Source organism: Silurus meridionalis, chromosome 4 (genome assembly GCF_014805685.1).
Source record: "Silurus meridionalis isolate SWU-2019-XX chromosome 4, ASM1480568v1, whole genome shotgun sequence".
NCBI lineage: Eukaryota > Metazoa > Chordata > Actinopteri > Siluriformes > Siluridae > Silurus > Silurus meridionalis.
Window position 1 is genome coordinate 27,544,392 of NC_060887.1, and position 25,157 is coordinate 27,569,548.

The window sequence follows — 25,157 nt, forward strand, 5'->3', positions numbered from 1 at the left end:
GCATCCACCTGGGTAATGACTGATTTTATTGCTTTTTAATTTCTCGAATTTAAAATATAACATAACATTATGACCACTGGCCTAATATTTTGTTGGTCCCCCTTTTGCTGTCAAAACAGTCCTGACCAGTTGAGCATTAACAGCATTAACTTCTTGAGCAGTTTAAACTACAGGAGCTCAAATCATTAGTTATCTGTTGGATTAGACCACATAGGCCAGCCTTCGCTCCCCTATGCGCCAATAAGCCTTGGTTGCCCGTGACCCATAAAACAATCCATATTTTGTTTAATTTCAACAGAGAAGGTCCAACACTTTTCCAAACATCTAAATCTTTTTTGTATGGATTTTTCTTGTTTGGGCTTACTATTTGCTCATAACTGTAGATGTACATACGTTGGTACCTAATACATCCAATACATTCACAAAATCCTTTATTGTTGTCTAAGGGTTCAAAAAAACATTGTTCATTCATGCATGGGAGTTTATTGTTTTTATGATGAAGTGTCTGTATTTCCAAGAATACTTTCTACAGATTGTGATTATACAGTAGTTTTTTCCTAAGGAGGAATGAGATTTGTATTGAGGTTTTGGAGTTGGGCACTGGTTATAAAAGCAGCTTTTCTTTTTTTCTGTAACAGTTAGATTTTCATAACTCCAAATAACTCCCAACTCCCAATTGACTTAGAGACCTTTAAAAGTAATTATTTAAAAATAAAATACAGTCAACTCATACTATTTATAAGCATTAGGCTTAATTAATCTCCTATATTGTGAATTAAAGTAAAAGAAATCAATAAGTGAATTTAAATCTAAAATAAACCATTCCCTATTTGATTGTTTCAAAACGATGTCTCTTATGTGTCTCTTATGTAAACAAAGTATATAAATTCACTGACTTACCAAAGGAAATGTATGGTAACATGAAGTATGTGGACATGTACGTAATTAACTTAGCTGTACAGATATTTGTGTCTACATCAATAAAGCTTTGAAATGTGCATGCTAAGACTCAAATCCAGATTTTGTGTTCTGCTATGGAAGCCAATGTAATAATAAAACAACAAACATTTCCAACGAAATCCCTATTGGGAGTTACAGACATCTGTATTGCACACTGCACATACTGTTTGTAATACTTAGGAGGAAATTATTTATTTAACACCAGAAAAAAAGCTAGATATGCTCATGGACATGGTATGCTCACTTTTCTCATGGACACAGAAAGTGCTCAAGAAGTTGCATGAGAAATAAAGATGGGCTGACTCTTCTGACTGATCAAGAAAAGAAAAAACTTAAGATGTTGGTTGAGAATTAAAAACTGACTGAACAGAAAAAGCATGTATATTGTATATATTGTAATAAGTTAGGTTTAATCTATTATAGTGAGAATTATCTGAAATCAAGGATGCCATGAAGAGTTTTTATTTTGGGCCCCTTCTTACAGATTGATGTTTGTTATATTTACCTATTAAAAAAAAGAAGAAAATAAATGAATTTATATTAGTAGAGACAATTAAGCAGTGTTGTGCTAGTTACTAAAAAATAGTAACTAGTTACATTTACTCGTTACTTCATTCAAAAAGCAACTTAGTCACTTTGTTGATTACTTACACCAAAAAGTAATGCGTTACTGTTAAAAGTAACTTTTTAGTTACTTTTTTAAAAACGTTCTTTAATGTTCCCATTAATGCCCTTTTATGCGTTATGGTCTACAAACACAAAACTGATTAAAACACAAAGTCATTTTTACCACTATTTTAAGTCAGACCAGCACAAACTGAATATATCACAAGGATTTCTGAAATATATAACAAAACAAGCTGAATAATATATTTAGAATCAAAAACTAAAGTGGCTTCTGCATCATAAAAGCTGTTGTGTTGAGCTCTTAAAAATGTTCCTTTCACAGCTTAAGTATGAAAACTATCAACAATGTACAGCAGAACAGCGGTTTAGCTTCTAGCTTCTAACTCCGTCGAGGCATGGAGTTTCTGGAGGAGCTACTATCGCAGTAGATACGAGCTTCGAACCAGAAAGACACAGCTTACATTTGACAAAAAAGTTTTTGTCTTTATACTCAACTAAAGTGAAATAATGAGCATATTTCCACTTAGAGAAACTCGTCTTGCTCTCGCCTCGACTCGCCATTACTGCTGCACAGACCTGAATAAACGGAAACACACCCACAGTGGATCTTCTTTGTGTTTACAGTGGTTCATCCACCAATCCTACAATGCGTCTCTGCTGTAAACAGGTTAGACTGTAGGCTACACTTAAGCCGAAATTTATTCATTTCAAAAAGTAACGGGTAGCGCACCATACGGTAACGGTAACAAAGTTACTTTATTTTTTAAAGTAACGCGTTACAGTATTAGTTACTGTGAAAAGTAACTTTGTTACAGTAATGCATTGCTAGTAATGCGTTGCTGCCTAACACTGCAAATAAGTATTGCCATTACATCATATGATACTAAACGAGTTAATGCACATAGCAAATACGTGTCTAATACAACAATATAAATCAATTCCTGGTCATAAGATTAACCACTCCTACCGATACAATAAAATATTTCATAATGCATTATATTTCATTCGAGAACACGATTAAAACTTCTAAACGCACTAACAAAAATACGTATAAAATTCTTAAAACAAGCAAATCAACAAACTAACTAATAAATAAACAAATCTGAATCGATGACTTGGCGCCCCCTATCGTTCTGGTAAACCCTTATCTCTGGTATAGACTGCAGGGAGGTATTGCACATTTTATTGGCCATGATGCTATATTTTAGTTAGTTTCACTATTTAATGTTAATCATATCTATATTTATATTGACAAAATTTGCTAAATCAAAAGACTTATCAACAATGACTACGTGCTAAAAATGTGTTGCCCTGTTCTTCTGATGACAATCTCATTTATGTGATAATGCATTAATAAAGCAAAGCACTTTTTTTTATGTCTTTCAAGAAAAAGAGCATGGGTTTAGATGGCCTTCAAAACATATATAAGTGAAATTTAAAGTCAGTGTGATACTGACTTTGGTGCCTGAAATTTTATGCAGAATGATCAGCTTGTAAAGATTTAAATGCTGGCACCTAATGTTGAAAATCTTTTTTACGGTTTTGACATAAATACAGGTCAAAAAGTGGTGACCATGTTTCATCTTGGATATTCTATATTCCGTGCTGCAGTTACATCATTTATTTACTCACAATATGTCATTCTGTATATTTGTATATTTAGTGAGTTTCAGAACCAGTGGAACATCCAGTGCCAGATTTGAGTAGATATTTTAAGAGCAGCAATTTGTCCTGATATGCTTTAATTTTACATTATAAATAAATAAATAAATAAATAAATAAATAAATAAATAAATAAATATGATAATTTTTATCTAATTACAAATCCATCAATCCATCTACATTTAAAGCATTTGGCAGACACCCTTTTCCAGAACAACTTTTGACTGAGCAGTGGAGGGCCTTGCTCAAGGAGCCAGCACTTGTAGCTTAGGGGTACGGGGGGCTTGAACTCATAGACTTCCAAGTTAAGGTCCAATTCTTTAAACAATGGCAAAAACCTTTCCAAGGCAGCATTCTATGTTTAAAGTATTTGGATTAAGTATTTCTTATTAAATACCTCTCTTCTGTGATTGTGATTTAATGCAACATAAAATTATAAAATTTATATTAGTGCCTTCCTGAATTAGGTCATACCTTTTTAACAAATTAAGTAATACATTTCGTCTCCAAATCTTGAGATTAACAGGATGTAGCTTGCGATTACAGGTTGTAGTAAATTACAGGTTGTAGTAAATAAGATATACACATTATTTACAGGTCATTTTGTGTATTGTGGTAAACCCTACAAATCTTGCATTCATTGGTAAACAAAGGGGCAAAGAACAATTAAGTACATAAACATTTCTATATTAAAGCCTAATGAGTTTACTGTGTAATTATGGTCCTTTGAAGTTCCTATTTATAGTGTATGCTCAGAGAGGACTGCTCAGATAGTGTGAGATCTACAACTCTGCACAGTTTGTCATCGATATTATAAGAACATTATTTAGCAACAGGAAAAGAGTGCTTTTCACAAAGATTTATTGTTTGGCATATAAAACCATTAAGAGATAGAAAGAGTTTGTTAAAAAAAATCTCCGCTTTTTAAAACTTATGTGATTGATTTTGTTTTCTGTAATCTTTACAAGCATGTTGAAAGCACTTCAGACAGCTCGTTCATCGTTTTTATTACTTTTTTCCTGTTTGTTATAAATCTCCCATGTAAATGCCAGATGTAAGGCTATATGTCAGATCCTTTTCTGCCGTCTATGCCAATTCTAACATAGCTGAAGATAATAGTAATGGTTTCCATAATTATTGACACTTCTTTTGAAAACAAATAACATGCATAAGTTGAATATGTTATCTAGTGCATATGGGGATGTTCAATATAAAGTAAGGAATATAAATATGAAAGTAAAATGATCAATAAAAGGGTGAGATAATGTTGCCAGTTTGATTGTTAGGTGGTACCAGGCAATTATCTTATAATTTAAGCGTCCAAATACTTTATTATTCTTCTTTATTAGAAGTTTCCGAACAAAATGTTTTTAAAAAAAAGGTGTTATAATATTAACCATTTGTAGTTACATTTAATGTAATTATTTTAATGTAATCACTCAAAGTATAATCACCTACTATATAAACACCCTGTCTATAAGTGCAAGATTTGTCTGATGTATGTATATAAACAAAAACCATAAACAACTAAATAATTAGTAACAAAAACTACAAGAACAACAATAAAAATCTTATATCAATATTATAATATTAAAAACAATTTTAATTACAGTTCAGTACAATTTAACAATTTTAATCCTTCAGTTTTGGACCTCTGATAATAGCATGAATCAATTACTGAATATTAAAATTGTAACATTATTAATATGATTGTATTTTATCATTTTTAAATTATTAAATGTATATAAAACAAATGTTAATCGCACATAACACAAGTTACATAGTATAGATGTTAAATCTTGAAATAGTTGTGTTTGATAATGCAGTGTTAAAAAATACTGGTAGAACAGCTTTGCTCATTTATTACTGTGTATCATTGTGTTTGTGGAGTGTGGAGGAAAGAGAGTGCAAAATGTGTTCAGCAGCTTTACTGTATGAATCAAGAATTTATGTGCAATAAAAAAAAAAAGGTTTTTATAATTTCTGCCAGATAAAATAATATCTAATCCTGAAAAAGCCTTTTATTTCAGAATCATCTTAGGTTGGACACTTTCGGTTTGTTTCCCAGTTAGACTGTAAAGCTTTTTGGCAGTCCACTCGAAATGAGTCATTTGTGGAACTTTATCAGTCCTTTTTATGCACATCTTAATCTTAAACAGGTTTAAGGTGGATCTGGACACACACACACACACACACACACACACACACACACACACACACACACACACACACACACACACACACAAAGAGACACATTTTAAAGCAGCTAATCCACCTACTCGTATGCTTTTGGGAAAAGGAAAGAACCTGGAGGTTCCAGGCACGCTATATATCTGTGACCTCAAAGATTTCTGCTTACAGCAGTCATACATGAATAGGATGTATTGCACAGAACTGAGCACAGGAGTGTAGAGAAAGTGTGAATCTAAAAAGCTGTGTATTTATATGATTCAAATTGGTTTATAAATGTTTTAAATACTTAACTAAATCCAAGAGCATGGCCTTTAGAACAGTGTGGGGAACAGTCCACAGTTGATATGTATAGGAATGGAATGGAAATTTACACCAGATTTGATTGTTTTATTTAATTTTTTTCTCGTATAAAAATATGTACACGTTGCTTTTCAGCATTTTAATTCCCTGCGCAAATGCTGGATTTCTGCTGCCACACTGTGGTATATACTCTATGGATGTACCAAACAAGATGATAAGGTTGTTTAAGGATAGTGAAAAGATTTTTACAATATTACAAATTGTAAGGATCTTACAGACAAGGAGAAGTGACATTGCATGATCATTTGATTTGATAATCACATGATTCAAGCCCCGGTATTGCCAAGCTGCCACTCTTGGGCCCTTGAGCAAGGCCTTTAACCCTCTGTGCTCCGGGGGCACCATATCATGGCTGACTCTGTGAGAAGAAGGAATTTCACTGTGCTGTAATGTATATGTGACAAATAAAGGCTATTCTATGTGTGTACTTTGCTTACATGTAAAATAGAAGTAAAATGAATAGCTGGATTTTTTAGGGATTATAGCTGTGGACTGTTATAGCTGCTCCAAAATTTGTGGTGGCCTGAATAATCTTTCATATGAGTGCCCCAGTCTTGTAAACGTTTTAGAACTCCTGCTTTGAGAAAAGATATGGAGTTGCTTTTCACCGACAAAAACAAAAACACTTAAAAAATTGCTTTTGTATATCTTTGTTAGGTTACACTTTCTGAATTAGTTATGGTGTATAGCCACACAGACAATAAAAAAGGCTTTTTTACTGGTGACGTATACAACAGCACAGTACAATTATTTCTTTGCATTTTACAGTGATGTTAGCAAGCTGGGGTCAGCCATGAGTGAGCGTCCCTGGAGCACACAGGGTTAAGGGCTTTACTCAGGGGCCCTGAGTGCTTGGACCCTTCACCTTCTGATCACTAACACAGAGCCTCAACCACTATGCTACAACTTTCCGATCATGATATGATATATATGACATGACGTGCTAAAGTACAGTAGGCCTTGCCCATCAGTGTTTTTTTTGTTATTACTGTAATACTGAAAATATACAGGGTTGATATGCTGAATCTGCTTAGCTTTTTTTTTTGATCAGCAAAAAGTGTACGTGTGTGTGTGAGAGTGTGTGTGTAAGTGTTACAGTATTACACTTGATTACATTACTTTAAATACTTCGAGACTAGCCTTGATTGAATCTTATTATCAGTTTGGATGTATTAATTCCTCAGTGTTTCAGTGGTTTAATGAGCACAAAAATTTAATGAATATGTATTAATCATTAAAAAAAAGGAATATCAAATGCATTCTGGGTAGTAGGATCTGTGTAGTAGCAATCTGTGACAGCGTGGATTTCCCCATGACGTCGGACATGTCAGCAAGCTACCGCTCTATGAGTCACGTTCCAAATAGATCCATCATATATGTGTAGTGCACGATGCCGTGCCGTACAAATCTCGATTTTGTGTCCTATGTAGTGCACTTGTTTAGGTAATAATAGTGCATTTGAGACGCAGCCAATGGCGTACGCTTACAGCTCCGAGAAACGCCTACCAGGCGGAATGTTTTGGGGATTTGTTGTTGTTGTGAGCGGTGCTAGGAAGTTTCTGATACTCCGGCAAATAATTGTACGCATTTTGACCGGATGTTTTTTAAACCCCTAACGACCTGCTGTATTTTCGTGACTTAAAATCGTATAAAGCGGAATTTCAGCTCTGGAAAGCCCTGTTTGTAGCGGTTAAGTCTCAAAGCTAGCAACAATGAAGCAGTAGCTAATCAGAGTGGTGGCACTGCTGCTGAGCTCTGTGGACTCTCTGTGGACTCTCTGTGTTCAGGATGGATTGTAGTGCGCTGGAGGTGGACGCTGTGAAATTTGCCAAATCAGCGGTGATACACGATCAGAAAGGGAAATACGATGAAGCTATTTTCTTTTACAGGGTAAGCTACATGCTTTCATTTCAGTGCAAAAGAAAGTCAACACATGAGCTGAGCCAGCTGAATGTATTTATATGTTGTGAAACTAAAACACACTCCAAACCACGACTTCCCACTTTAACCTTTTATTCAGGTTAGATTTATTAAAAAAAGAGATCATGAAGATGTAGAACATGGCAGATTAAAACAGTGTCTAAATAAGCTGTTGCTCAATAAAAACCCCACCAGTGCAGCTTCAATACTCTTCAGTGAACAGTCTATAGAAGTGTATCTGAAAGATGAACACTTTTTTCCTCAAGATATTCCCCCAGTTGGTGTTCAATTGGTGGGAAACTAATTCATTGCTAAAAAAATAATGTCTCCTATAATTGTCATAATTGATGATTTGATCTGTGGACTGTGAAGCTCAGTCACCATTTTAATAGTCATTCAAACTCTTCAGTGAGCTTTCTGCCAAATGAATGGATGTTGGATCACATCATTGGGGAAAGGTATTGGTGGATGAAGTTCATCATTCGGTTACTTGAGTAAGAGTACAAATATGCTGTGAAAAAAAATCGGTAAAAGTACCCCTTTTACATTTCTTTTTCGAGCAAAATGACAAAAAGTACTCACTTTTGAATGGAATGAATCTTCCGTTTGCCTCTGCATCACAAGGAGAGACTTTAGTTATCGTTTAGCGCAACTTAATGCATTTAATTCAACATTGCAAGGAAAGACATGTTTTTCTAAAACATAGTGTTGCGAAAGGTAGGTATTACACATTCAAATGTTTTGACGTGAAAGTTCCCCAAAATAAAAATAAAGAACAGATTCTGGAAAATTTTACTAAAATACAGTAACAGGCAATTGGCAAGAATAACTTTATATACTTTGCAAATCATACCAACAAAATTTAGAACAGAGGAACATTTATTTTCTTTATCTTTAATGATGAGGATGGAGCCACCAGGAAGGAGGAAAAGAGGAAGGCCAAGGAGGAGGTTTATGATGTGGTGAGGGAAGACATGCAGGTAGTTGGTTTGAAAGAGGCAGATGTAGAGGACAGAGGGGTATGGAGACTGATGATCCGCTGTGGCGACTCCAAATGGGAGCAGCCAAAAGAAGAAGAAGGTCTTTATATAGTGCTCAGGTGTTCTCAAAAGTTGTTGCTTTAGCCAAGAAGCATCAAACTCCACTCATGATGGGTTACAGTCATATTTCTCTCACTAAACACACGATTACTTCACAAAGGCCTTGGTAATGAACTTGAGATAAAACAGATATATAAAATGAAATGGCTGAGCATTTGCAATCTTGATAATATGTATTTTAAACGTCCAATAAATCTGTACCTGTCATGCTGAATGAAGGAAATTGTTGTTTTAATTTGTAATAATGATTAAATATCTGTTTCATTAGGAGGCAGCCCAAGCTCTTATCTACGCTGATATGGCTGGGTCCAAACTGGAAAACATTCAGGGAAAGGTGAATGAGTACCTGGACCGAGTACAGACCCTTCTTAATGCTGGTGAGTTTTTAAGGAATAGCAGGATGTATTCAGGTGTGTAAAACCTTGGTGTATCTGCCAGTGCTCTAGCTTATTTTTCTGCTTTTCTGAGAAGGAAAGGCTCATACTTGAAAGTCATGCTCTATTTATGTTTACTGAGGCCAGTTTAAGTCTGGGTGTGACCAGCTGAGAGTGCACATCATCATGGAACTATGTCATCATGTTTGTAATAAAGTGTAGGAGTGTGCTTATGCCCTGTTACTAGTTACTACAATGACTAAGATATCTCCACTTTCTACCTATTTCATGTGGTGATGAGAAAACATTCAAACATTACACACAATACTTGGAAAATGGCTAAAAACTGTAAGAGATGAATTGATCTAACCAAAAATCACTCCATTTCATCTGCTTTTTTTGTAGTAATACATTTTTAAAGAATGCTAAGAATAATTGCAAATGAATTCTCAGTAGATTCTTGGTAGATTTACGTAGTATTTTATTTGCTCTCAGTACCCTGTTGTTGAGGTTGCACACGTGTAAAATGGCATTTCCTTTATCCATTAAAGTATATTCAACACAAAAGAAACCGATGGGTGTGGACCTGCACAAGCCAGCTAGTGCATATTAAAATAACAAGTCAAGCTGTTAATAATATATAAGCACACTTACAGAGCCTGTCAAAAGTTTGGAGACGTCTAGTTGTTTATCGTTTTGAAACACATGCAAGTTCTTTTTTGTCACGTTCTATAAACACACAAGAATTGACCAAGTGAATAGCTGGAATAGTTCTGTGGACAGAGGAGTCCAAATTTGACATTTTTGGCTCTATAATAGAACAAACACTAGAGAAGATATCATCAGACTGAAAAGAACATGCATGTGTCTCTCAAAAATGATAAATACTAGGTGTTTACAAACTTTTGACAGGCACGTCAGGTCCATAATTAACACTTCACTTGTTTGAAAGGGTGGAATATTTATGAAGTTGCATTCATTCTACATCCAAATGACAGACCCTTATGTTTTTAGTTAATATGTTAATTAATACAAGTGGAGTGTTTTTTTTTAAGGTGTAGCTGAATAGAATGACTTAACATATACACTGGGAAAATTTTGGATTTTTTTTTCCTTTGGGTATCTGTGTATATATTTCTATGTAAATAATTATATGACTGATGATTATTTAAAAGAAAAAATATATATATATATATATATATATATAATTTTATTTTAATTTTAATTTTTTCCCCTCACCAGTTCAAGCTCAGAGCAGTGACCCTTTAAAGACCAAGCATCAGCTGGATCTGGAGCGTTCATATTTTCTGGTAACTCAGGCTTTTGAGGAGGATGAGAATGGCACTGTTGATGAAGCCATTGAGCTGTACACTCAGGCTGTGGAACTGTGCATACAAACAGTGAGTTCTGTCCTACAGACACCAAACGTATTTAGATTTACATTTCACGTTTAAGGTATTTGGTGGAACGTCTTACAGAAGTGCTTCGTAGAGTCCAAGGAAAACATATCTTAATAGGAGCACAAATAAAATAAAAGGTACAGTATCAGAATACATGGAAATATAAACAAAAAAGTTACTTTTGCAAAAAGTAAAGTACAGATTTAGCTTTATAGCAAGTATTTTTTTTAAGGTGTGTCTTCATTATTTCTGACTCAGGCATTCACACAGCTAGCAGAAGTTTTTTTTCACTACCTTGGTAAGAGGAAATAGTATTGATGCATGTCTTGCTTTTGGTATAAAGCAGTGTTTGAAGAGCTTTCAGTTTTTTGTATCCAGTGCAGGCAACTACAGGAAGCAATTGTAATTTTTCCCTAGTACACTCTTAACTCTCTTGCCTATCTGTCCTACAGTCCAATGAGACTACAGATCAAGCGCTGCAGGGCAAACTGAAGCAGCTAGCTCGCCAGGCATTGGACAGGTAAACTGCATAGACTGGAAACACGCCACCCTCATGCCAAAGAAATTCTAAATATTTAACACAATACTACAATTCTGTCAGCCATAACATTAAAACCAATGATCTTCTGCTGAATAAATCACTGTTTTTTTTGCTTTCAAACCCTCTCTGTCTCCTTGAGGCATGGACTCCACAAGACCAATGAAAGTGTGCACCAAGTACAATATCTAGCACCAAGTAGTTAGCAGCAAATACTTTGTGTCCCAGGAGTTGCGAGGTGAGACCTTCATGGGTTAGAATTGTCTGAACAATACGTCCCATGCTCAGTCAGATCGAGGTATTGGAAATTTAAATTAACAGCTTTAACACTTTGTCTTCAAACCATTCCTAAACATTTTTTGTATCATGATAGTGGCCTTGAACCTGTTGACAGAGGCCCCTGTCATAAGGGAATATTGTTATTTCAAATTTAAATTTGATTTGTAACATACACCTTCATACAGAGTATGACATGCAGTGAAATGCTTTTTACAACTGCCCAACATTTATGTCCATGTGCAGTGTAGTGTAGCATAAAGTCACACTGCTGTGCAAGTCCAGAGTTAAAGTGACAGTCCAGAGTTAAGGTGTCATATATATATATATATATATATACACACACACACACAGTGAGGAAAATAAGCATTTGAACACCCTGCTATTTTGCAAGTTCTCCCACTTAGAAATCATGGAGGGGTCTGAAATTGTCATCATAGGTTCATGTCCACTGTGAGAGACATAATCTAAAAATCCAGAAATCACAATATATGATTTTTAAACTATTTATTTGTATGATACAGCTGCAAATAAGTATTTGAACACCTGTCTATCAGCTAGAATTCTGACCCTCAAAGACCTGTTAGTCTGCCTTTAAAATGTCCACCTCCACTACATTTATTATCCTAAATTAGATGCACCTGTTTGAGGTCGTTAGCTGCATAAAGACACCTGTCCACCCCATACAATCAGTAAGAATCCAACTACTAACATGGCCAAGACCAAAGAGCTGTCCAAAGACACTAGAGACAAAATTGTACACCTCCACAAGGCTGGAAATGGCTACGGGGAAATTGCCAAGCAGCTTGGTGAAAAAAGGTCCCCTGTTGGAGCAATCATTAGGAAATGGAAGAAGATAAACATGACTGTCAATCTCCCTCGGACTGGGGCTCCATGCAAGATCTCACCTCGTGGGGTCTCAATGATCTTAAGGAAGGTGAGAAATCAGCCCAGAACTACACGGGAGGAGCTGGTCAATAACCTGAAAAGAGCTGGGACCACCGTTTCCAAGGTTACTGTTGGTAATACACTAAGACGTCATTGTTTGAAATCATGCATGGCACGGAAGGTTCCCCTGCTTAAACAAGCACATGTCCAGGCACGTCTTAAGTTTGCCAGTGACCATTTGGATGATCCAGAGGAGTCATGGGAGAAGGTCATGTGGTCAGATGAGACCAAAATAGAACTTTTGGGTCATAATTCCACTAAATAGGAAGGAAGAAGGAAGAAGAATGATGAGTACCATCCCAAGAACACCATCCCCACTGTGAAGCATGGGGGTGGTAGCATCATGCTTTGTGGGTGTTTTTCTGCACATGGGACAGGGAGACTGCACTGTATTAAGGAGAGGATGACCGGGGCCATGTTTTGCGAGATTTTGGGGAACAACCTCCTTCCCTCAGTTAGAACATTGAAGCTGTATCATACAAATAAATAGTTAAAAAATCATACATTGTGATTTCTGGATTTTTTTTTTTAGATTATGTCTCTCACAGTGGACATGCACCTACGATGACAATTTCAGACCCCTCCATGATATATATATATTAGTGCAAAAATAGTGTGGGTAAGAGTTATGTTTTAAAGTATCTAAATGAATGCTGCAGCCCAAGGTTTCCCAGCTGCATATTGGTCAGAGTATCATACTGCCTTTGCTTGTTTGTCATTTTCCCCATAGAGCACCACCTCATCCTCTTCCACATGAAGGAAACATGGTTCATCAGATCAGGCCAACTTTTTCTGTTAGTTTGTTCTTCTGTTCGGATGCTCATGTGCCAATTGCAGGGGTGGGCAGGGGTTAAAACGGGCACTCTGACTGGTTTGACGTTACGCGGTCTGACATGCAGCAAATGAATACCCCACAATACCTGCCATTTTGGAGATGATCTAACCCAATTGTCTGCGATCACAATTTGGCCCTTGCCAAAGACACTAAAATCTTTGCTTATCTTTTTGCTGTTTTCAATACATAAACTGACCATTTGCTTGCTGCCTAATATATTCTATCCCTTAACAGATGCCATTGTAAAAAGATAATCAATGTTATTTATGCCACCTTCAGTGGATTTAATGTTATGGCTGATTGGTTTATGTCTGTCTTATGTGTTGCTTTGCTATTAATTCAATTTCACCAAAACTTCTCTTTTAAGTTCTTTCATGACATTTGTATATTTCAGGGCAGAGGGACTAAAGAATTCCCTTTCGAAAAACACACCTCAGGAACGGCCCAATTCCCATACTGTTAAAGCTCCTGTGAAGCAGTACCTACCCCTGGGTCCAGATTTCTCCCTCCATGACGAGCCACAGCCAATGCGAGCAGTACAGTCTAGTGAGCCACAGGGCCAACGATACACACAGGAGGAAATAGAAGTACTCAGGTAACAACATCTGGAGCTCATCACAATCAATTTAAATCATGATCTATTCCCACTGACATTTTCTGGTACATATTCTGTTTGGTCTATTGCAGAAAGACTTCCAAGATAAATGGAATTGAATATGTGCCCTTCATGGCTGTTGACTTAAGGGAACGCTTTGCCTTTCCTGTTCCTTTCTCGTGAGTACTTACTGATATACCCTTGTGTATATTGCTAAACATTTGATAAATGTGCTCTTTTTTTTTTTTTACCTGTTAAAAAAAAACTATTTTCTTTGTCAAGCTTTAGTTAAAAAAAATAAAAATGAATGGTTTATACCACAATTTACAATAATCTGCAGGGATAAATGTGGAAAGCTGGCCTTAGCTCCTAAACAAACGGCCATCTTCAGTCGCTGGGTGCGACCTGATGACATTTGCAACAATCCCACTATGATTTTCACCGTATCCAGCTTCAGCATCAAACAGGTATGATGGTTTCTTGCATTCTTAAACCTTAACACTTATCAGGGTACTTTTGGTGTAATGCAAACATAAAAGCAGCAAAAACGGTGTTAATTTTAACGTTTTTTTTGTTGCTCCTGCAGACTGTAGTTTCAGATTGTTCGTTTGTTGCCTCTTTGGCCATCAGTGCAGCATATGAGAGACGCTTTGGCAAGAAGTTAATCACGAGGTAATTACGCATACAGTGGGGGGAAATAATTGTTTGATCTTTTTGTTAGTTCACCCCCTTAGAAAAGAATTTACAGTCTAGAATATTTATGGTAGGTTTATTTTAACAGAAAAAAACATTTAAGAAAGGTTATAAATTAATTTCTATTTGATCCCCTACCAGCAAGAATTCCAATTCCCACACACCCAAATTAGTCCTGTCCCTTTAGAAAAGAACTCCTAATATCAACATATGTGTATAAAAGACATCAGTCACAGAATCAAACTCATTCATTCAAACCTCTCCACCACTGTGGGCAAGACCAAGACCGAAGAACGGTAGGGACAACATTATAGACCTGCACAACCCTGGAATGGGCTACAAGACCATGAGCAAGAAGTTAGGTGAGAAAGAGACCACTGTTGAAAATAGAAGCAATACAAGATCGGTCAATTGCCCTAGATCAGGAGCTCAATGCAAAATCTCACCTCATGGGGTAAGGATGATCTTCTTAATAATCTTGGATGAGAACCTCCTGACCTCAGCTAGAACATTTAAGATGGGACATGGACGGATCTTCCAGCATGGCAATGACCAAAAACATATGGCCAAGACAACAATCTGATGGTCTTGTAGCCCATTCCAGCCTTGTGCAGGTCTACAAACCTGTCCCTAGCGTCCTTTGACAGCTCTTTGGTCTTTTCAAACCACCATGGATTCTGTGGCTGGTGTCTTTTATACACATAACGAGTCGATATTAGGGGTTCTTTCCTAAAGGGACAGGAATTGTATTCTGTCTCTCTGTTAAAATAAACCTACAATAAAAATTCTAGACTGTTCATTTCTTTGAAAGGGGGTAAACCTCCAAAATTTTTCCTTTTCCTAAGGTTTTCCCCCACTGTATAGTTGCATGTTTTCCACAGATAATATCTTAACAGTGTTGTGTATTTTACTTTTCCACAATTATAGCTGTTTACACAGCCAATTTTGCAAACACTAAATGCACTGATAAATAGTGTCTCCATGTGTTTCTGTTCTACAGCATCATTTATCCTCAGAATAGAAGAGGTGAGCCAGAGTATAACCCATGTGGTAAATACATGGTGAAACTACACATCAATGGGGTCCCTAGAAAGGTAAAAAATATGAGGTTGACTCATTTTTGTACAAATATAACCAATAACAGGGCTGCTAGATGGTTGTGTGTGGTCCAAATCAAATGTTATATTATGTAAATCTTTGCAATGCATGTGCCTGTGAATTACCTGTTATTATAGAAACAATGGTGTATTAGAATGAGCCTCATTAATATAAACCTGTGATTTGTAACATGTCAAACTGATTACTTGCTACTGACAAAGTTCTCTTTTAATGTTTCCTGTTAAGGTAATTATTGATGATTTCCTCCCAGTGGACCGCAATGGTGAGCTGCTCTGCTCCTACTCAAGTAACCGAAATGAGTTGTGGGTTTCCCTTATAGAGAAAGCCTACATGAAGGTTATGGGTGGATATGATTTCCCTGGCTCCAACTCTGTAAGTGTAGACTACAACCTAAATATTAATACACAGGTCATCAACATGAATATATGCATTTCTATTTAACTATTTATGTATACTTAATGTATAATAGAAATACACATAAAAAAAGGTCTAGATAAATGATATATTAAATGTATAACATTATGCAGAGAAATACAATTTCATCCAGTCTTACACAGATTTATGAATTTTCCCTGATTAAAATTATTTTTTTTAATTATGATTTTGTTTGTGTAATTATTTATTTTATCCTTTGTAGAATATTGACCTGCATGCACTGACAGGCTGGATTCCAGAACGCATTGCTATGCACTCAGACAATCAGTCCTTTAGTAAGGATGACAGCTTTCGCATGCTTTACCAAAGGTGAACACACATGCATTTAAAAACTAAGCAAACATATACTTCTTGAAGTGTTCATGACACTGGTCAAAGGCTCTATTTGTTTAGCTGGGTGCATTTTGGCATCACTTCTGGCATTCATTGCCTCTGTGGATTTCCATTAACAGGTTTCACAAAGGAGATGTCCTAATCACAGTAGCGACTGGTGTAATGACAGAGGAGGAAGGGGAGAGGTGGGGCTTAGTACCCACACATGCCTATGCTGTGTTAGACATTCGGGAATACAAGGTCAGTTGCACTTTAAACCATATACTTATGACTTTAATTGGGTCAAATGTATACTTAAAGTGTATGTGTAGAAACTTAAGTAACTTATAGAACTTATATAGAACTTAAATAGAAACTTTACTATGTATGATCTAACCAAGATTAAACTGAAGTTAACAAAAAAAACCAGGGGTAAAAAGAAAAGGAGTGTATATGTATGTATGTGTGTGTGTGTGTGTGTGTGTGTGTGTGTGTGTGTGTGTGTGTGTGTGTGTGTGTGTGTGTGTGTATATATTTTTAAATCCAGACTGTTCTTTAGTTGTATTATTTATCACATACATACTTGCATAGAGGTGTCCAAAAATATTTTTTCTGTTTGTCATGGGCACCAGGGGAAGCGTTTCCTGCAGCTAAAGAATCCTTGGAGCCATCTTAGGTGGAAGGGCCGCTACAGTGAGCGTGATGAAAAGAACTGGACACCAGATCTACTGAAGTACCTCAAATTTGACCCCAAAACTGCACAAAAATTTGATAATGGTGAGGGATAAATATGTAGTCTTTAAACACTATAAAACGGAAAGACCTTCAAGACCTGTGTAAGCTAACTTGTGGGCCTTATTCAAGGTGTGTTCTGGATCATCTGGGAAGACTTATGTCAATACTATGATGTCATCTACCTGAGCTGGAATCCTGCTTTGTTCAGAGAGTCCTCCTGCATACACAGGCCAGTCTTTTTTTTTTTACCAGTCTAACATCTCAAATAGTCATTATGACATGCCATGCTAAAGTCGAGAAATTCGATCTATTCAAAATACCATTCTGTTGTTGATCAGTGAATCTAACACTGTGCAAGTATGTCAGAATATATACAGGTGCATGGAAAATAGGTCTGTTATTAGAGGAAGCCAACTATATTTTCAAGCTACATACAAGCAAAATATGAGCTTATAAAAATAAATAACCATTACAATAGAAGACGTACTGGTATTCTTAAACTAAGAAAACAATATGAAGAGAAATGTAGTGGGGGTTATGGAGATCTTATTCATCCTCAACATAATGGGTCTCACTGAGAAGAATTACTATATTACCAAGCATAGAGTGAGGTAGGGCTGCAACAACTTATTGATAAAAACGATAATAATTAATAGTGATTGTGGGAGAGCGAGTGGGAGGGAGGGAAAAGGACAGCCACAACAGGTCGGTCCACCGGCGTCACCGCCGTTCTTTATTCAATGTTTTTGCTATATCACACTGGTGTCTGGTCGCTCAGTGCTCGCACGGCACTACTGGCACACACACACACGCCTCCGCAACCTCGGCTTTTATGCGCCTTCTGATCACTGAAACGAAAGCACAGACATCAGGTTTTATTAGTTGCAGGTGAGGCAAATCTCCGCTTACCTGCGTCCTGCTTCGCCCCCCCCCCCATTCACAAACCGACGCTCGGCCACGCCCCCGCTGCCACAGTGATATCTGTTGTCAAAGAATGGCGTTACGATTAGTTGGGCTGCTCAAGTTTTGGGTTAACGTGATGGCAAAACAACATGCTTGCAAAATAGCGCAGAGTACGGTTCAACCAGCAGCAGTTAAAAGTGTATCACAAGTAATCCAAGGCATGGAAGCATTTTTTATTAAACGCAATAAAGAAGACTGTATGACCTGCAAGTTATGCACAGCTGAGCTTGTGTGTTATGAAAGTACAAGCACATGAAAAGAAACACACTGTAGGCATGGATGAAACATCAGCATGGTAAGCAAAACTGTATAATCTTCATCATGAAAAAATGGTATAGTTAGTGAAGTGCTATTGTGTAAATTGTATGTTTGCTAACTTCAGGACAGTCACACTGGATTTGTTTTGGCGTGACTCGTGAGCATCAGCTTGTTTGAAACATGGGGCGGATTCAATAAAAATGGTGCAAACAAACACTAAATCTAAAATCAGAATCTGAATCTTATGAGTAATTTTTTTTTTTTTTGGAGTATTACAGTATACTGTAATAAAGAAAAAGCACTTCTTATCCGATTACTCGATTAATTGTTAGAATAATCGGTAAATACTCAGTTACTAAATTATTACTTTGTTTCTGTAAAAAAAAAAACAAAAAAAAAACAGCATGAGGGAAATTTGTTTAAAGGAGAAATCCACCATGCACTCCTCAACAAGCAGCAATATTAAGCTTTAAAATACGTGTAAATACCAGTCTGAATAATCGATTAACAAAATAATCATTAGTTGCAGCCCTAGAGTGAGATCACATGCAAAGAAAAGAATTAGAAAAGAAATGATGGCAACAGTACAACTTTTCCTTATGATTAAAACAATGCTAATCTCAACTAACAGTTTGCAACAGTTTGTGCATGTATGCGTGTCTGATAATCTACAGTGCTTCTACTCTTGGATAATGGATGCTTTGATCATAGCAGGATGTTTGCAAAGAAAACCTAGTTGAATGAAATGTTTCTCTTGTAATAAATGAAGAGTAATGAATACGGTTGCTTGTGTTAATCGTTCCAAGATACTCAGGCCCTTTAATCGCCAGATGTTACTTTGTTAGATTGTTTATTCTGAAGTTAAACTCTGCCTTTCCTGTCTGCCTGGGTTTTTTTTTTCCATATGCAGCATATGGAAACGTATTTAAGAATTCTTAGTGGCCATGACAAAGGTTGTATAATAATAGCATGCAGGGATTCAGCTGAGCTTTCTTTCATTTTATTCAGTTTGAGGGTGCAGAAGATGGAAAAGAAGAGTTTGTGCAAGTAGCTGTTTGTTAAGCAAAATTCTGCCTGAAAATACATTAAAAAATGGTTTTGTCATAAGAAACACCTGTTATTATACAGGACATCTCAGGCGTTTCTCAGGTTAACAATGTAATCATGAGGGAAGGGTGTGTGCATTTGAACACTTCAAATCAGTGAAATATGCATTGATCTGAAGGACAAAGAGTTTTGGAATTGAGTGACGAGGGTTGAAATAATAATTGCTTATGTACTGTGATTTGCCTTTTGCAGTAGCTGGGATGGAAAACAGGGTCCAGTGAAAGATGTATATAGTTTGGCTAATAACCCTCAGTACAAGCTAGAGGTGCAGTGTCCACAGGGTGGCGCTGCAGTGTGGGTGCTGCTAACAAGACACATCACAGACAAGGTATAGTTGGCCAAAGATGTTATTTTTCATTTGCAATGTATGAAGTAATATTAACACTCTCTATTTTATTTTCTTTCTTAAGGATGACTTTGCTCAAAACCGGGAGTTCATCACTTTGGTGGTTTACAAGAATGACGGCAGGAAGGTTTATTATCCAAGTAAGTATTTTACAAATGAAGAAATCAGGAAATAAATGCGCGTTACGTATTTTATCGTGCATTTAATACAGCTTTAGATTATTTCCAAATTATTATCTTATTGGGAAACTCTTGTATAGAGTGTAGTGTGGAAAGCTTTTTTTTTATTTCATCTAAAAATGATCTGTGATCTGAAGACATTCCTTATACCATGAGCCTGTTTTGTTCACACCAAGTGTTCACACTTAGTTTGATGATCAGACAGCCAGTTGATTTGTAGAACCAAAACTATGGGTTTGTAACCATAGTTGTAAGTTAGTCTCAAAGTTGTGAGAGGGTGGATATATTACTGTAATTGGCTGCCATATACGTGCATTCATTGTTCTCTCTGTGTCTCTTATAGGTGACCCTCCCCCTTATATTGATGGCATCAGAATCAATAGCCCACATTACCTAACCAAGATTAAACTGACCAGTCCAGGAACTAACACATTTACACTGGTTGTGTCTCAATACGAGAAGCAAAATACCATCAACTACACATTAAGGGTAATTTTATGTCATTGTTTTTCATATTTTAGCTTGTGAGCGAGCAGCTACAGAGAAAACAGCATTGACATTTACAACATAAAAACTCCTTTACTGCTTTACTTACTTTACCCAATTTTTTTTATTTAGAATTATGAAAAGATATTCACATACCTGTTCTGAGCTCTTTATATTATGTTTTTTATGAAATTTCTGAGGACTCCATTAGGTCATGCCATGTAATTTTGAATACATTTCTGCAAATAATACAGTACAGTATGGAATCTTATTCTGCAGAGATGAATTATAATAGGCTGTGTACAATATAGGAGTTGATCTAATATTCATTAGTATGAATTTACTCTTTTCCCTACCAGGTCTACTCAGTGTGCAAGTTTAATTTCTCCAAAATTTCATCACCGTTCTCCCACACAAAAAGGGTAAGCAAGTTTGTATCATAATCTATGAATGTGGTTGTATTATTTTGCTTGATTTATTGAAAATATTCCTAAACATTGTTCTAAAAGATAAATGGCCAGTGGAAAGGGATCAGTGCAGGAGGCTGTGGCAACTATAAGGACACCTACAAGCATAACCCAATCTACCAGTTCAACCTGGAAAAATCTGGGCCACTGCTCATTGAGCTCAGAGGCTCCAGGTGAGACTATTTTATTTAATTAATTCTAGATTGGAGGGCACATCTTAATTCAAACTTTTTTTTTACATCATCGTTTTACTGTTATTAAGTATAAAAGATATTCCTGATCAACAAGTGTTTTAAATGATTCTGCTTTTAAGGTGCTGATTTATTTATTTAATTTTTCTTTTTTTTTCTTTTTCTAAGTTGTCTGCACCAGTTTATAATCTCATCTATAATTTCTTACATATGTGGGAGTGAAGTTGGTATTGTATGAGGAAGGTGTGTCAGAGAAGTATGTGAGGGTGGTGCAGGACATGTACGAGGACAGTGTGACAACAGTGAAGTGAGCAGTAAGAACGACAGAATGGCTCAAGGTGGAGGTGGGACTGCATCAAGGATCGGCTCTGAGCCCTTTCCTGTTTGCAGTGGTGATGGACAGGTTGACTGACGAGTTCCGACAGGCGTCTCCGTGGACTATGATGTTTGCAGCTAATAGTCATTTGTGGTGAGAGTAGGGAGCAGGTTGAGAAGAGCCTGGAGAGGTAAAGGTACGCGCTGGAGAGAAGTGTAATGAAAGTCAGTAGGAGTAAGACAGAGTACATGTGTATGAATGAGAGGGAGGGCAGTTGAGTGGTGAGGTTGCAGGGAGAAGAGATGGTGAAGGTGGATGAGTTAGGTACCTGGGGTTAACAGTGCAAAGTAATAAAGAGTATGTTAGAGGAGTGTTATGTGTCTGTGCTTTTTTTTCTTCTAGCCAAGGTGGGAACATAACAAGCAGACATTTCATTGTGTTCCAAAGGTGTCAAGAAGACTAGACTCACACTGGCAAGAGAACTACTCTAGGCTGTATTTTGGAAGCTAAAGCTGACTAACGAACAGCAACAGACCAGCTGACTACACTAGGCTACACTATCAGAAAAATACAAAGGGTGGCAGCTGCCCTCTAACCTAGGGTGTCTAAACAATGGTGATACCTATGTGGTGGAATGTAGGTGCGCGCACGCTCTTACCTGTTCTCAAACCAGGTAAGCTAGTATAACAGGTGAGCTAGTATAACATGGCAACTAGCAGGGCAGGGCGCCAGGTGGCTGCTTTTGAGCTGTAGGCTCCGCCTCCTCTGGTCAGGCTCTTGCTCTTTATTGGTCCTTTTTTTCCCCCAGGCCTCCACTACAATTAACAGGTGACTCTACCTATATTTTGGTCGAGAGCCAAAGACAGAGCAAACACAAGGGGGTAGGGGAAAAGTAGAAAAATAGCACAGACACGTAACAAGCTTGTTACGTTCGCACCTTGGCTAGGCCTAGGGGAGTGTAAGAAAAAATAACCATTTAGTTGTTGCGGGTTGTTTGGACAAAAATAATTAGACAAGAGGTTAAAGTAGTTATTGCTTTTAATAGTCAAGTGTAGTTGTGTAACAAGCAGAAATTGTAATGTGTTCCAAAGGCGTCAAGAAGACTAGACTCACACCGGCAAATAAACATAGACAGAACAAAAGAGTGCAGGCAGGGTGTAGTGGGTGGAGAAGAGTGGCAGGAGTGATTTGTGATAGAAGGGTATCTGCGAGAGTGAAAGGGAAAGTTTATAGGGCTGTGGTGAGACCTGCGATGTTGTATGGTTTAGAGACCGTGCCATTGAGTAAAAGACAGGAGGTGGAGCTGGAGGTAGCAGAGCTGAAGATGTTGAGGTTTTCGTTGGGAGTGACGACGATGAACAGGATTAGAAATGAGTGTGATAGAGGGAAGGCGCATGTAGGACTTTTTTGGGACAAAAGTAAGAGAGGTGCGATTGAGATGGGTTATGCAGAGAATGGACATAGGGTATATCGGTGAGAGAATGCTGAGAATGGAGCGACCAGGAAGGAAGGAAAGGGGGGGTTTATGGATGTGGTGAGGGAAGACATGCAGGTAGTTGGTTTAAAATAGGCAGATTTAGAGGACAGAGTAGTATGGAGACGGATGATCCGCTGTGGGAGCAGCTGAAAGTAGATGATGCTGATGTGGGAGTAAAGTGATAAAGTGTTTGTGTTTTCTTGGACTTTTTTCAACAGGCAGTATAGTGTGGGTTTCGAGGTCCTGACCGTGTCCACTGTAGGAGACACAGGGACTTCAGGTGCACAAAAAAGGGGCAGTGGAGATTACAGGTAATGCACTGGGTTCCTACACTGAAAGATGTGTACATGTAGTAGGCTGATTCAGCATTAACATTTTGTTGTGTATCATATATTTAAAAAAAAGCAGAAAGAGAATTACTGATGTTGATGGAGCCCGAAAATGGCACAAAACAAAGCTCTTTAACACACTGCTATTTATTAAAGTATACTATATACAAATGTTAGATAGGCCTATGCATTGTTATTTCAGCACCCTGTAGAGAACCATAGGAAACATGACCACTTTCACTGACTATTTTACTTTAAACAGAAGAGTTACAGTCATAAAGAATTTGTTAATAGCTAGTGCTAGACAGCAACATACTGACCAAGACAAGAAAGAATAACCAAGTATACTCAAGACATATGTTACTTATGTAGGTTAATACATTCTACACAGGGAGGTTTAGCCCTGTTTGTGTGATATTTGCTAAACACATGTATTGTTTTACATGCATATATTTTATACTGTCAAAGTATGATCTCAGGCAGGAATGTGTATAGAAAGGTGAATGAAGGATCTGCTGATACTGCCTGCAGTTTGCACCCTCCAGCTTAATTTGATTAAATGTTGCAGCTTAAACTGTGGTCAGAAACCTTATATTTATTAACTACTGAAAAACAAGGCTTGGGAGCTTTTAAAGTCAGATTCATGGCTTAGTGTTTAACAGAATTAAACCAAATGAATAAAAAATAAAAGAGCTGTAGCACCATAACCCATTCTCACTTTCTGTCCAGGTGTGGTTTCTGCTATATGGAGCTGGACCATGTCCCCGCAGGCATCTACAATGTCATCCCCACCACTTTCCTGCCAAACCAAGAGGGCCCTTTTTTCCTTGATTTTTTCAGTGCAACTCCTCTTCGAGTGTCTCAGCTTCAGTGACAACTCAGTAGACACTCTAATAAGCTGTTACACCACAAAAGATTGAGGAATAAAGCCTTCACTATAATCAGTTTCCCACTCTTATGGACATGCCCAATGTTCTCATCAGTTGCTTTACTTGACACAGTATGTAGTCAAACAGCTCATCACAAACTGTTTACTTGGCAGCCTCTGGTTAGCCTGGCTCTTGTTGTCGGTGTACAATGCTTTTAGTGAGCTAATAACCAGTAAGACAAGTTTCAAAATCATGTACTAAATTGGCTTGGGTTCATATGGGTACATATTTATTTTTTATTCCACTCAGGAGACTGCAATAAACCATTGATGTATGTTAAAACACATAGCACTCATCCATTAGAAACTTAGCTGTGATGGAACACTATTTAATTGTGTAAGAAGGTGAGTATCATAGCCCCAATCTGTATATTAAAATCGTGTTCACGTGATTAATTTGCTACGATTTACAAATTGTTTATGCGAAGGAAAGGGTTTTCTACCTACTTGTGGTACTCAGCTTTATTTTCTGATCACACTGAATCCAAATTCATATGTACAGTTATGTACTTTATTACTGTAGATGGTGAGAGCATCTTAATATAAAGAAAGTAGATATTTTATATTTAAGAAATGTTTTCCATGTAATTATCGAATTTGGTTGCATCCTTCACATGCTCTTATTATAGTTGAAGGAATAAAAGGTTTAGGCTTACATTATTTTCATCCTCTAAAATCTGTGCAGGTTTGATATAGGTCTTGTAGATAAATACATTTTGTTCACTAAACTGCAGGCTGCAGCTGTTTGATCTTGTCTTCACTGGAGAATCAAATTGAGCAACAGTTTAGAGCACAACAGTAGCAACCTATAAACAGGAACTGCCCCCAACAGTGTGTTCCAGATTTGCTATTAAATGAATGTTTTACTAATGACAAACAAATGTGTATCCCTTTTGAAAAGCAGAAACCCCTGCACATAAAATTGTAACTTGTGTTAGTGATAGAAACACAAAAAGGTCATCCTTCATATGGTTCCCCTCAGTCTTTTCCTAATAACACCAATATTCAGAAATTCATTTTACTTCCCT

General features: G+C 37.0%; 1 protein-coding gene across 1 annotated transcript; it reads left to right on the top strand.

Annotated features, from left to right (window-relative positions):
• Window positions 1-7,295: 7,295 nt before the first annotated feature.
• Window positions 7,296-24,857, top strand: capn7 (calpain 7). Its single transcript, XM_046847117.1, has 21 exons — window positions 7,296-7,692; window positions 9,091-9,199; window positions 10,439-10,596; window positions 11,049-11,116; window positions 13,588-13,788; window positions 13,881-13,967; window positions 14,129-14,255; window positions 14,375-14,460; window positions 15,482-15,575; window positions 15,826-15,972; window positions 16,238-16,344; window positions 16,488-16,608; window positions 16,980-17,124; window positions 17,212-17,311; window positions 19,603-19,738; window positions 19,821-19,896; window positions 20,279-20,424; window positions 20,781-20,843; window positions 20,931-21,061; window positions 23,091-23,183; window positions 23,931-24,857. The coding sequence occupies exons 1-21, from the start codon at window positions 7,591-7,593 to the stop codon at window positions 24,073-24,075; spliced, it is 2,442 nt and encodes an 813-aa protein (XP_046703073.1). The 5' UTR covers window positions 7,296-7,590; the 3' UTR covers window positions 24,076-24,857.
• Window positions 24,858-25,157: the final 300 nt, after the last annotated feature.

What these genes read in the sequence shown, in the direction of transcription:
- capn7 (XM_046847117.1), top strand. Translation starts at nt 7,591, where the DNA reads ATGGATTGTAGTGCGCTGGAGGTGGACGCTGTGAAATTTGCCAAATCA. An exon ending in TCAATGGGGTCCCTAGAAAG is followed by an intron (nt 15,576 to 15,825) that starts GTAAAAAATATG and finishes TTTCCTGTTAAG; the next exon opens with GTAATTATTGATGATTTCCT. An exon ending in ATTGAGCTCAGAGGCTCCAG is followed by an intron (nt 21,062 to 23,090) that starts GTGAGACTATTT and finishes TTTTTTCAACAG; the next exon opens with GCAGTATAGTGTGGGTTTCG.